Here is a 14,084-nt window from a genome sequence, read left to right as displayed (position 1 = left end):
AACAGAGACAGACTGCAAGACACTCTTTATTGCCTCTCTCTCAGACATGCAAGTTGGACCCAGTAAAATCAATCCTCTAGAAATCATGGTTCTAGTGTTTTCCAGCTTTGCCTTGGTATAAAACCATGGATCCAAGGAAGATCCTTATGAATCAGCGTAACTTTGAAGGGAGTCTTTCAAAGTCACCATAAAATCATAACTCGCCTCTTTGTACACAGACGCATCCTGTGATTTGTTGGTAATTTTGCTGCTATCCATTCAAGAGAATCCATACCAAACACTGGATCTGTGTTGTTTACTGTGCTATCTACTGATGTAAGCTTTAATCTGACAGTAGGGGAGTTGTTTTTTTTTGGGGGGGAGACTGTAAAATTAAAGAAACCTCAAGGGATTCCATTTAAATTATACAGGATCCAAATTTTACCCATGCACCTCGGAAAAGCATAGTGTGTGCTTTGTGTGTCTATGCAGTGGCGTAGCGTGGGTTGTCAGCACCCGGGGCAAGGCAAGTAATTTGCGCCCCCTAACCCATGGATTTGCGCCCCCTAACCCTACCCCTAACCCTAACCCCCAGATGTTGCGCCTGGTGCGGCCGGCCCCCCTGCACCCCCCACGCTACGCCACTGTGTCTATGTCTATTCTTTCAGTCTTTTTCTCCAAGCCAGTGAGAGGCTGACCCTTGGGATGGGGGAGAGAACTGACCAGAAAAGGTGGTACCCATGGCACTTGTTCAAAAATCCAAATGTGAAGTAGGCCCAAATTGGTTGGCGACCCCTGGCCTAATCTATCGCACAGAATTGTTGTAAGGCAACAGCATCACTCTGCGCTTGTTGGACTGAGCTACAAATAACACACTAACAAGATCCTCAGAAGCAAAATACATCCACTTGATATAGAAAGGTGAAAGGACTGAACAGGCTGATCTTTGCTGTGCATAACACCTATATCATTGACTACTTTATACAGTGGTGCCTCGCAAGATGAAAAGAATCCGTTCCGCGAGTCTCTTCGTCTAGCGGTTTTTTCGTCTTGCGAAGCAAGCCCATTGACGGCTTAGCGGATTAGCGCTATTAGCGCTATTAGCGGCTTTTAGCGGCTTATCGGATAAGCGGCTTAGCGGCTTAGAAAAAGGGGGGGGAGGAAAAAACCCACAGGAACTTGCAAGACATTTTCTTCTTGCGAAGCAAGCCCATAGGAAATTTGTTTTGCGAAGCACCTCCAAAACGAAAAACTCTTTCGTCTAGCGAGTTTTCCGTCTTGCGAGGCATTCGTCTTGCGGGGCACCACTGTACTACGTTTTATTTTAGCATCTCAAGGCCACATTCTTACTTCCCACACCAAGAACTTCAATGTGGCCTGGTTCCCCTGACCAGCTCCTAAAACCACTACAGAGGACTGGCCGTGTCAACCACACCCCGTGTTAAAGCAAAATCCCAAAGTCTTCTACATCACAACCTTCCAAGTTCATAAACAACCTTTCCAAAATTCTGACACTGAATATATGTAGAAAGAGTCTGGTAAATGGCGGGTAATAATAATAATAATAATAATAATAATAATAATAATAATGGTCCCTGTACCAGATAAGATTGAACTGTGGCCCAGATGTTCAGGTCTGGACTTTTCCTTCCACGCCATCTCCAAGGAATCCATTTGATTGCTGTGGGCGTCGTGGTAGAAATTACTAACACTTCCATTCAATATATTACAGCGAGACAGCCATCTTTCCCGCATCGTACATACATGCCTCCTGGTTCACCTGGTGCTCAGCAAATTTTAAGCAAAAAAATTTTAGCAAAAATTTTAGCCTGCCCTCAGGACCAGCATGCATGTGATGGGCTCCATTCTGACACATCTGCCTATGATTATTCCATAACATCCACCCTACCTGCACGTGGTTGAGGGCCTTCTCCTGGTACTTCACGCCGTCCCCAGTTCCCCCAGTCTCGTGCCCCGCCTCGGATGGGATCCCATAACTGGTGCAATTTTCATAGTGCATGTAGTCGTACTGGGGGGCACCGCCCCACAACGCTGGGCCCTTCTTGGCGTCATCCGCCTTGTGCTCCGAATGCTCCATTGCGCTATACTCGACTTCTTCTGAGCTGGGACACGGGTGCTGCAGGACGAACGCCGAGCCCCACAAGCTGTTTGGCCCAAGGCATGGCCTCTTGTCTGCCGACCTCTCCTTCCCTATCCCTTATGTCTTTCTCACTTTCTTCTCTTCCTAGCCCCCAAAGGCGTCTGGGGTAGTGATAGCTGGGTTTAACTATATTTAGAACAACCTTCTTCTGTCACATGATCCCCCCCCCCACCAAAGCCACATCTGATCTGAGCAAGAGGCATTAACTCGGCCAGGATTGAATATCAGGTGTGTGACAGGAGGGAACCCTGAAGGAGCGGGGGTGGGGAGAAGAAGGCAGCAATGAGGGAGATAGGAAGAAGCAGCCAGGCACTGCAAAGCCGGCAGGATGGAAGTGAAGCACACAGAGTTCTCCTCTTGTTCATGGTAGCCAGTCTTCCCCTCTGCATATTTACGTATTCATACGCTAGGATATGCATTGGTATTAGCAGTTCATTATGTCGGCTCCTAAAGTCCAAATAACAGCACAGCTAACGCATACCCTCCAGCATTTCTCCAATGAAAATAAGGAAACTCTATTCTATCATCATCATCATCATCATCATCATCATCATCATCATACCCCACCCATCTGACTGGGTTCCCCCAGCCACTCTGGGTAACTTCCAACATCTATAAAAACATAATAAAACGTTAAAAACCTTCCCTATACAAGGTTGCCTTCAAATATCTTCTTAAAAAAGCATGGGTCGGCAAACTAAGGCCCAGGGGCCGGATCCGGCCCGATCGCCTTCTCAATCCGGCCTGCGAACTGTCCAAGAATCAGCGTGTTTTTACATGAGTAGAATGTGTGCTTTTATTTAAAATGCATCTCTGGGTTATTTGTGGGGCATAGGAATTCGTTCATTCCCCCCCCCCCAAAAAAAATATAGTCCGGCCCCCCACAACGTCTGAGGGACAGTGGACCAGCCCCCTGAAAAAGTTTGCTGACCCCTGTTCTAAAGGTTGCATAGTTACTTCATCTTCTTGGCTCAGGGGTCGCATAACTCTATATCCACCAACATTTCTCTGATGAAAATAAGGACATCCTAAGGAAAAGCCTTCCAGGATCAAATCAGAAACATGGAAGGCTTCTGTAAATTTGGGACTGTCCCTGGAAAATGAGGATACTTGTAGGGTCTGCTAACGCCACCTTCACACAATGATACCCACTTGAACCGGTCATGGCTGCCCCCCCCCCAAAAAAATTCTGAGAGCTGTAGTCTATTGCAAGGGTGCTGAGAGTTGCTAGGAGATCTCTAGGGACTTCCCAGAACTACTGTTTCCAGAATGATGTAACAACAATCAATCCCTCTTCACAGGGAACTCTGGGAAGTGTAGCTCTGCGTTTCAGATGTATAGGGCTGGATTCCACGAACGCAGTTCACTTGTGCAAGTCAGCTCAAGGTTTCCAGCTAGAGGAGGAACAGGGCTTTCTCCCCACCCCACCCCACCCCACACAGCCCCATGCTTCCTCTAAGTCTGCTCTGGAGGGTCATGACAACAACTAGAGAATGGATAACATTTACGAATTATGTGAAACTTTATTGTACAAATAGCTCCATATTAGCAGAAATGGAGTGATATTTGTAAAGAAAAAGATCAAAGGAATGTATATAAAGCAGAAAGAAATGATATTATATAATGTATACCTGTGTAAAAAAAGAATGTTATATCAAACAGTGTAATGAGAAGGGTGGGGAGGATTGGGTCGATGAGTACTTTTACTATGTAAATAATTTTGCCTTTTTTTTCTTTGTTTCTTATTTTTGTTACTCCTTTATTATTATTTTATTGCTTTATAAAGTTTCTATTTTATATAATTTCCTTTTTTTCTACCTGTTAAGAGATAGTACATAATGTTTGTATAGACATGCAAATTTTTTAATCAATAAAGAATTTTTTTTAAAAAAACAAACAAACTCCAGTGCATTTGTGCAAGTCAGCTCAGGTTTCCAGCTAGAGGAGGAACAGGGCTTTCTTCCCACCCCACCCCACCCCACACATCCCCATGCTTCCTCTAAGTCTGCTCTGGAGGGTCATGAGAACCCCCACAAAACTGCACGGGGGGAGGAGAGGGAATATTGTTTTATCTAACAAGCAGAAATGTTTGCACTGATGAAACAATCAAATCAGAGCAGGGTTGAATTCCACGCATGGTGTGTAACGCAGCCAGTGGCGTAGCGTGGGGGGTGCAGGGGGGGCCGGCCGCACCGGGCGCAACATCTGGGGGTTAGGGTTAGGGGGCGCAAATCCATGGGTTAGGGGGCACAAATCCACGGGTTAGGGGGTGCAAATTACTTGCCTTGCCCCGGGTGCTGACAACCCACGCTACGCCACTGAACGCAGCTCTAGTTCCTGCTAAAATAATAACTAAACTGAACTGTCATGACAGGATCCTCAAAGATACATTTTTGAAAGCGAGGTTACCTGAATTTTGCTTGACATTATTAAAACCTGTCGGCACTTCGCATCCTGAGTTTGCTAATGAAGCAATGCCTGTGCTACTGCCATTTGGTAGCACATACATTTTGCAAAACAGGCTTTTCAGCAATGACTGCTATGAAGAGAAAATGCAACGGCAGGCCGTAGATCAATAATGATCTGAGACCAAGTCTGACACCCATTAAAACCTCACATTGACCTACGCATTGGCAAAATGCAAGCTGTTCCACCGATACTTTCCCAAATAGGCTTCACAGTGGTACCTCGGGTTACATACGCTTCAGGTTACAGACTCCGCTAGCCCAGAAATAGTTCTTCAGGTTAAGAACTTTGCTTCAGGATAAGAACAGAAATCGTGCTCCAGCGGCGCGGTGGCAGCGGGAGGCCCCATTAGCTAAAGTGGTGCTTCAGGTTAAGAACAGTTTCAGGTTAAGTACGGACCTCCAGAACGAATTAAGTACTTAACCCGAGGTACCACTGTATTATGAATAAAACTATTTAAAATATTCATATTTGTTTAGCTGTATGTTCTTAGAATAAATGTTTATCGCTTATGAAGAAATATCATGCAATAAGATAATTGGTGTTCTTACACACACACCCCAAACAACTGTGATTAACTTTGCCTTCCACTTATCCATGCAATCGGCTTTGTGTTTCCAACTCAAGACCCATTGAAGAACATCTCATCCAGTTCAATCTTTGGAAAACAGCTTTGAAAAACTTTTTCATATTCCCCAGTGTGCTACCCTTGCCGTTGTGGTGGCACGGGACTGCTGTTCTGTGATTGGACTTACGCTACTTGTTGAATGGTTCATTTATCCAGTCTGTATAATGTTTACTGCACATGTAACCTGTTAAGATACAGTTGTACATTTATCCACTCCGTGTTTACAGCAGCTCCAGGCTTTGTTTTGCACGTGGCACCTTAGTATGTTTGTTGCTTGAATGGTTACAAGTCTATCACTATTCTAGCTATTATTCTAGTAAATTAGGTTTTATACTTATAAGCCTGTTTATGGTGTTGTTGTTTCGTAGTACTATAAATACATCATCAAATTCCACATATAAAAGGGGAATTCTTTGCTTGCATACCCCAAGTAATGTTTTTACCTTTCTTTGCTTTTAAATTGTTCTTAACTTGTTTACACTATTTTGTACTTTTTTAATGTTGTAAACAACTTTAGATACATTTTTATGATTTAGAAGTCTATAAATATTTTTATAAATAAAGAAAAGAAAAACAATATTAATGGTTATGAAATAGCCATACCTGCAGTTAAAACATATGAAACTGATGGCTGCCTAGGACGTAAGGTCCAAAATTCACATGACAACAAAGTGATGGGTCATCATACCATAAAGGCTGGGAAACACTGAGGTAGAGTGTCTATTGATTGTCAGAATGCCACTATCCACCCAGTCCCTAGACTCTATGGTTCTCTGCTTAAAGGAGCAGCACATGTTCTGTTAAGTTGTGGGTGAACATAGCAGACAACACAGCAATTCTTCAAATAGCTCTTGTTTATTCACAGGCCAGAACAGAACAGAACTGAAGGGTTCAGCCAGCCTGCTTATATAGAGCTCCACTAGAACGCAACAGTAACCATTTCCTGTAACTATCCAATCACTTTCAATCCCTTATTTGCATATGTGGACCTGAGTGAAAACTATCTACAGTATCCCCCTACTGGCCCAGGGTGAGAACTTTAGTACATAACATGTTCCTTGCTGTTTCTTTAAACCCATAGGTGTACCCCTATGGGTACAACTGACCCCAGAGCTGTTGTCTAGTGCTGGCTTCCCCAGCATAGACTTCCCCCCCTTCTCATTCTGTTTGCTATTATATACACTTCTATCTGCAGCAGCTGGGAAGGGACCCGCTCACTTATTTGCTTAGCTGTGAGAAGAATGAAGGGCACATTTTTTCCACCCTGATGGCCCACTGACAGCTCTTGAACCTGCTCATGACTTGGCCTGTCTGTAAACAAGACGGCTCTTACAAGGGCAATTAATAGGAAGAAAAGAGGAAGTGAGTGTGAGACCCCCAGATCATATTCCAAGCAGGAATTGTGTACAGGGAAAGAAGACCCCTCTGCCAATGAGCAATTTTCAGCACCTCTTTTTTATCTCTTGATCCCAAAGAGAGTATGACACAAAGACAGCGGCAGCACCAGGGGGAGAAAAATTGTAGCAGGGGCATAAGGGGGAGAAAAATACATTTTTGTGCCAGTGAACTTGGTCCCCACATGTTCAATGGAGGGATAAAGATTTGGGGGCATTTTCCCTGCAGGAATACTTGTCTCCTGTTCATCCTCCCCCACTTGCCCCTCTGATGCTCTCTATGCATAAACAGCAAAACGTCCAACAACTGGTTAGAAGCTGATTGACACTAAAGTGATTTACACTAAAGTGACAATAATTTCTGCTTCCCGGTTTGCTAACAGCAGCAACAACAAAATACACACACCCCCAATACTCTGAAATGAAGTAAACTTGGGGTGACCTGTGGATTTTTTGCATGGAAGGAACGTGGGCTCCATTCAGTACCAATACAGTGGTACCTTGGTTCTCAGATGCTTTGATACTCAAACAACTTAGAACCCAGATACTGCAAACCTGGAAGTAAATGTTCCGGTTTGTGAACTTTTTTCGGAAGTCGAACGTGCTCCATTTTGAGTGTTATGCTTCCGATTTGAGTGCCACACTTCCGTTTTGAGTGTTACGCTGAGTTTTTTGCTATTTATTTTGCATTTTTGTTTTTGCAGCACTTTTTTTTGTGTGTGTGACTGTATGGAACCCAGTTCAGCTACTGATTGATTGATTGATTGATTGATTGTGTGACTGCAGTACATTGTTTATTGCTTTCATTTTATGGATTGATGGTATTGTTAGATAGTAAAATTCATGTTAAATTGCTGTTTTAAGGGTTGTTTTTAAAAGTCTGGAATGGATTAATCCATTTTGCATTACTTTCTACAGGAAAGCGTGCCTTGGTTTTGGAACACTTTGGTTTTACAATGGACTTCCGGAACAGATTAAGTTTGAGAACCAAGGTACCATTGTATTCAAAACAAATTCCTGGGATCGGAAGACTTTTAATTTCAAGTGCACACCTTCTGCAACTGGCTCTGGTTGGTGGGTCTCACAAGGAGAGTGGAGCCTGCCATCCTGAAGTCTGCCCATCATAGCTGTCAAGTGTCCCTTATCTGAAGGGATAGTCCCTTATTCCAGCGCCATGTCCCACTGCTGTCCCTTATTGATGGATGTCCCTTAAATGTCCCTTAAATGATGTCCCTTAAATTTCAAAGGAATCAGCTCCTCTCCCTCCCTCCCTGCCGGCCACTGTGTTGCTTGGCTGTGTTGCTCACCCAATAAGAAGTCTAAGAACGACTGGGGGGTGGAGTTTGCATGCCTTGTATGTGGCTAGTTAATGCAAGCTGAGGGAGTTTTTTAATGCTGGACGCCATTTTGTTGCATGTGCTGCTGCAAACTTTGCAGTGCAAAGCCAGGCCGGGGAGCCATCTTAAGTTGAGGCTGCATAGGCCTTGTAGTGCATGTGATTCAGATTCTAATCAGTTGAACCTCTGGTTACAAAGTTGGCTGGACAGTGTTCTTGAAGCTACCAGCATGAGTTTGACCAGACTGCAGGAGGACAGGAAGATTGGAGTGCCTGGAACAGGTGAGGCTGCTGGTCCCTTATTTTGGCTGCTGGTCCCTTATTTTCAAGGCTGCTGGTCCCTTATTTTCAAATCTGTAAGTTGACAGCTATGCTGCCCATCCCTGTTTTAAAATACTGTAAGGCAGCTTTTCAGCTGCACACTAATGAGGCTTAAATATACAGAACCAACTAATTAAAATATGTTAAATACTCAAGGTGTTGGTAATCTGCTAAGGTTTGCTTTGTGTATACATCTGATTCAAACACTATCCAGCCATATACTCTCAGCAGAAAAACATTCGCACTGCAGTTCAAATATTAACACATACTGTGCCAAATACTAAATTTTTGACATGAATGTTGCTGTTTCTGAGATTTGCAAAAAAACAAAAACAAAAAAACCCTACGTTTCACTCCACATATTTTTCACACTTGTTTGTAGCTTCTTCAATGCCACTTTTTTTTTTTTTTTTAACTTGACAGGGTTTCTTCACTATATGATCCCAGCCAATCACATCTGGAACATAATGACAGTAGCGAACCATATACAGTGGTACCTCTGGTTGCGAACGGGATCCGTTCCCGAGGCCCGTTAGCAACATGAAAAGAATGCAACCCACAGCGGCGCGTCTGCGCACGTGCAGGTTGCAATTCGCCACTTCTGCGCATACGTGTGACGTCATTTTGCGCTTCTGCGCATGCGCGAGCGGCAAAACCCGGAAGTAACCCTTTCCGGTACTTCTGGGTCGCCGTGAGACATAACCTGAAAGAACGTAACATGAAGCGGACGTAACATGAGGTATGACTGTAGCCAGACAGATCTGACTATGTGTTGACAACTGCCGACCTCGGGAGGAGGTGGTGTTGCGGGCTTCATGCCCCCAACACTGCCCTGCACAATCTGGGGAGTCCTCTGCCGCGTCATCCCCCTGGCCAACCAATAGGCCGCATTTAGGGCAGGCATGGCAGAGGATCTTCCTCTTTGGCCGCCGCTCAGCTGGGTGAATTTCCCACTCACCCACCCTTCAAGGCTTCTCCTTTGACCTTGCTATGGACTTCAGTTGGTCGCCGTTAATGGGCCTGGTAGGAATTTTTCCACTTGGCAAATTGGCACCAGCCACTTGGTTTTTCGCCTACCTCGTAGCAAATCATCACAACTTCCTTGGCGTTGGCAGTTAGGCATTGGTAGGGGTATTGTTATGTAGATCAATGGGGGGGAGCGCCATCACCTCACCCGGTTAGTGAAGGGTAGTCCGGTAAAGGATTCCGGGGGGCGTGGCCCCGTCAGAAGCCTATGGAGGCCAGGGCCCAAGGCACGCCTCCAAGCGGTGACCCCGGGGGAGTGCCTAGTTGATGTGTATCAGCAGGACTCCCCCTACTGGTGGTTAACCCTTCCCGGCCTTCAGGCAGACAGACTGAAGCCGGATAGTCAATTAGGACCAATGCCTAAGCCAATACCGCTCATCACCTGTAACCAATAAAGTTGTGGCCAGTTTTAGCCCATTAACCTAAATATCGGTGTCTTGTGTCTTTATTTCTACTGGTGGGAGGCGGGAACTCGCCACGCAACACTGATGGCAAATAAAGTCTTCTCAACGCCATCGTTTACAGTGTGCTTGTGTGTGGTGAGGGATCATATCCCTATAGCCCAGACAATTGGGGTGATGCTCAGGGTCCAGCAGTTCCATTGCCTGCTTTGTGGCATCACTTTCACCCTAAACCAGCTCTCGTTGCATGTAGTAAGTCATGCATGACTAGCTAGACTGAAATGTGGGTAGAGATCTACATCTGGATGAGTTGCCGATTGCTCATCCCATTGAAATTAATGCAGTGTGGATGGATTATAATAACCATATTTGAACGTGCATCTCTCTACATCACATTATGCACTTGTATGCGCACTCTGATGTGAATCTGAATGTGCCTCCTTCTCCACATTCAGTTCCAACTAGTCAGCTGCATATGATTGGACAAAGTGCTACATTTGCAAACAGTTTTGCCTCTTTTCACAAAGGGGGTTGGTAATCACCAAATAGGGAGGTCATCTTTCATACGGGACAAAAATGTTCACCAGACATCACTCATTTCTCCTTTTGGCGCACCACTAATACACACACAAAAAGAGAGAGAGAAAAAAAAAATGCATTTCAAAGAATTGTAGAATTCGAAGGGAACGTGAGGATCATCTAGTCCAACTCTTTGCAATGCAGAAATATGCCATATTTCTAGAAGCTTTTTTTTTGGATAATGAAACTCAAAGTTGTTGAGATTTTTTAAGGAAACGAAACTCAGTATCAATTATATTAAAGCAGTTAAGACACTTCCATGTAACCTAGAAAGCTGAAATATTTTATGCATGTGGCCCAAAGTGCTCCAATTACTGGTAAAATCTGAAAATGGGAGTGATTGCACACAGGGACCTAATACCTCATTCTTGCGATATCACAAACTGGCCATTGAGATATCAGGATGTTTCAATTTATAACGTTTTCTTGATTAACAGAAACAGAATATGAATGGGGGACATGGGTTGAATGGCATATTGGTGCCACTAATGTCATGAGGATGTTGGAAGAAAAGGAAAAAAAACTTCTATGCATGAGCAGTAGTGATCTCACAATATCAGTCTAATTCCCCCTTGCCTTTGACACCTGAAATGCCTATCTTAGGACACAACCTATTCTCTTGACTGCAGCTTGTTTTTAACTGTCTTTAATATTGTATTTTAAAAATTGTTGTAACCCACTCCAGGACTTTATGGCAAAGGACGGGAAAGAAATCTAAACAATACACTAACAACAACCACTCACATGGAAATGACGTGGTATCCTTGTGCATGTCTCCCTCAGAATTAGGGTGGTCCTGTGTCTTACTCTACAGAGGGCTCTCTGAGGACAGCGATCTATCGGAAAGTGTCCTTAGTCTGAGGGCTCTCCAATCCAAGTCTGGTTTGAAGATAAGGAACCATAAAACAGGAGAATTGATGTTGCTCATTGACAGTTAAATATACCAAGAGAAAAGCCCACCAAGAACTCAGGCCAGTGTAAGTTTCAATAGTGGGAGGGGTCCCTACTCGCAAATCAATAGTCAATTTTAACAAAAATAATCCATTCAAAGTATGTATTCTGACAAGGATTACAAACTCAAATAGAGATTACAAACTTTTCTCTTGGTATATTTAATAACAAGAACTCCAACTTATTTAACGTTAGCTCATTGACAGTTAGCAGATTCTAGTCATCAGAGCAAGCATACAAGACGCCTGGTGTTTTCCCCACTGTGATCAGATGTACAGTGGTACCTCGGGTTAAGTACTTAATTCGTTCTGGAGGTCTGTTCTTAACCTGAAACTGTTCTTAACCTGAAGCACCACTTTAGCTAATGGGGCTTCCTGCTGCCGCCGCGCCGCCGGAGCCCGATTTCTGTTCTCATCCTGAAGCAAAGTTCTTAACTTGAAGCACTATTTCTGGGTTAGCGGAGTCTTTAACCTGAAGCGTATGTAACATGAGGTACCACTGTATTATATTTCTATTCAAATGGTAGTACAGTGGTGCCTTGCAAGACGAAAAGAATCCGTTCCGCAAGTCTCTTCATCTAGCGGTTTTTTCGTCTTGCGAAGCAAGCCCATTGACAGCTTAGCGGATTAGCGCTATTAGCGGTTTAGCGGCTTTTAGCGGCTTATCGGCTTATCGGATAAGCGGATAAGCGGCTTAGCGGCTTAGAAAAAAGGGGGGGAAGGGGAAAAAACCCGCAGGAACTCGCAAGACATTTTCATCTTGCGAAGCAAGCCCATAGGAAATTCGTTTTGCGAAGCACCTCCAAAACGGAAAACTCTTTCGTCTAGCGAGTTTTCCGTCTTGCGAGGCATTCGTCTTGCGGGGCACCACTGTAATTATTTCAAAAACATGCGTCTATACATATACATTTCCATATGCATATTTGTGTCCTCCCGCTCCCTTTTTTTTTCCTTTTTGGCATTGCAAATCCTCTTCATGACTGGCCACCTCACTCAACATGACTGTTAAAAGTCCTTCCATACGACCAAAAAACATGAAATTGGTCCTCAAGTAAGACGTGTGTGCCTGTGATTAAAGAATGGGAGAGCCTTGAAAGGAAAGGAAAGGGGTGCGGGAGGTGGAGCTCACCTGAGGTGGGTGTTTCTTCAGGGCAGCCATACCTGTACCTCCCACTGCAGCCCAATTCTCCTTTCTCTCACCTGTTTCGCAGGCTGAAATTCAGACTGCTCTAATATAGTGCCCGGCCTCTTACTCCTCCCCACCTTCAGGTCATCGGTTTCAGCATTACGATGAAAACCCTGAGACTTCCCCTGGCAACCCCTGGCTCAGTGAGGAAGAGGAAAATATACAGATTGACCTTGGGTGCCAATGCCTCTCTCATAGTTCTGCCAAAGGGGAGATTTATCACCTCATATGCTACCACTATCTATCACTTGGGGGAAGGATTAATTTTATGTTCCCCCCTCACTCACACCTATTTGTTTTCCTGCTCATTTGGGTTAGTAAGTGCCTCTTGTTCCCATCTAGAAGCTGCAGAATTAAAAGGTCTGTGATTTCCCAGGTATTCCTCTCCCTGGAGGATACTAAGGTCTTTGCTTGGGGTGGAAAGATGGCAGTTTTATAGCATTGCAGCAGAGGTTTAGCATGGTGAGGATGATGGCAATGAAATCTGGCTGAGGCGCAGAAAACAGGCATTATTATTATTATCATCAGTGCTTTTTTTCTGGGGGGATGCAGGGGTACGCATACCCCTAAACATTTTGTGCATCTAAGTTTGGCCTCATTGAGGGGCAGTATTTCAATATGATGGGACGCAGGTGGCACTGTGGTCTAAACCACTGAGCCTCTTGGGCTTGCCGATCAGAAGGTCGGTGGTTTGAATCCCCGCAACAGGGGGAGCTCCCGTTGCTCAATCCCAGTTCCTGACAACCTAGCAGTTCGAAAGCACGTCCAAGTGCAAGTAGATAAATAGGTACTGCTCCGGCGGGAAGGTAAACGGCATTTCCATGCGCTGCTCTGGTTTCTCCAGAAGCGGCTTAGTCATGCTGGCCACATGACCCAGAAAAACTGTCTGCAGACAAATGCTGGCTCCTTCGGCCAGTAAAGCAAGATGAGCGCCGCAACCCCAGAGTCATTTGCAACTGGACTTAACTGTCAGGGGTCCTTTACCTTTTTATTTCAATATGAGTAGGAAAATGAGAGTACCTCTAAACATTTTTTTAAGGAAAAAAAAGTACTGATGTTGTTGTTCTTGTTATACATCAAGTAGTGCACAGAGCAAGACCTTCTCAGTGGAGATCCAAACTTTACAACTTCCACAAAACTGAGGTATTTTTGTATAAGAAGGCCCCAGACTTGTTACTGCCTGATTATTATGGATAGACCAATGCAGTTATATGTTTTGCTTTGACAGCTCACATTTTCCCCTCATCGACCATTTTATTTTAAAACCTTTTTCACTTTATTGGTTGCTTGTTTTGCTGCTGGTGTGGCTGCTTTTGCTAAGATTCGGATGGTGGGACACAGCCTGAAGTCCTGACACCACCTTGAACAGGGAGGCCACTGTATTGTCTTCTGCTGTTTCTACATGAACTGGCTGCAATGTGAGTCAAATGATAAATCCAGCTTCCTTCTTGAGGAGGCCTGGGAGCCCGCACAGAATAGTAACTAAAAGCCTCCAGCCAGGCCACCTCTTGGAGGACTTGTCCACACTTCTGCTTGTCCTGCATTTTCTCTGAGGAGGTTTTTCGTTTGCCCAGTCACTTTGCTGCTGAATCGGAACAAACATCAATCGTTTTTTTTCTGTGGGTTGACATTTGTTCTGAATCAGCAGCAAACACCT

At 44.5% G+C, this 14,084-nt stretch overlaps 1 protein-coding gene across 3 annotated transcripts in view; it reads right to left on the bottom strand.

Annotated features, from left to right (window-relative positions):
• The window catches only part of CLCN1 (chloride voltage-gated channel 1), a 103,454-nt gene that overhangs the window by 58,863 nt on the left and 30,507 nt on the right, over window positions 1-14,084 (bottom strand). For 2 of the 3 annotated variants that reach the window (XM_081844893.1, XM_081844892.1), the window contains exon 1: window positions 1,889-2,256. The exons of the other annotated variant lie outside the window; for it this stretch is intronic. In XM_081844893.1, coding sequence (XP_081701019.1) covers window positions 1,889-2,077 — 189 coding nt within the window. In that variant the 5' untranslated portion in view covers window positions 2,078-2,256. Of the gene's footprint in view, window positions 1-1,888; window positions 2,257-14,084 lie in introns of those variants that run through there. 3 annotated transcript variants of the gene reach the window in all.

This window comes from Podarcis erhardii, assembly GCF_964252035.2.
Source record: "Podarcis erhardii genome assembly, chromosome: 17".
Lineage (NCBI taxonomy): Eukaryota > Metazoa > Chordata > Lepidosauria > Squamata > Lacertidae > Podarcis > Podarcis erhardii.
This window is presented reverse-complemented; position numbering and strand designations above follow the sequence as displayed.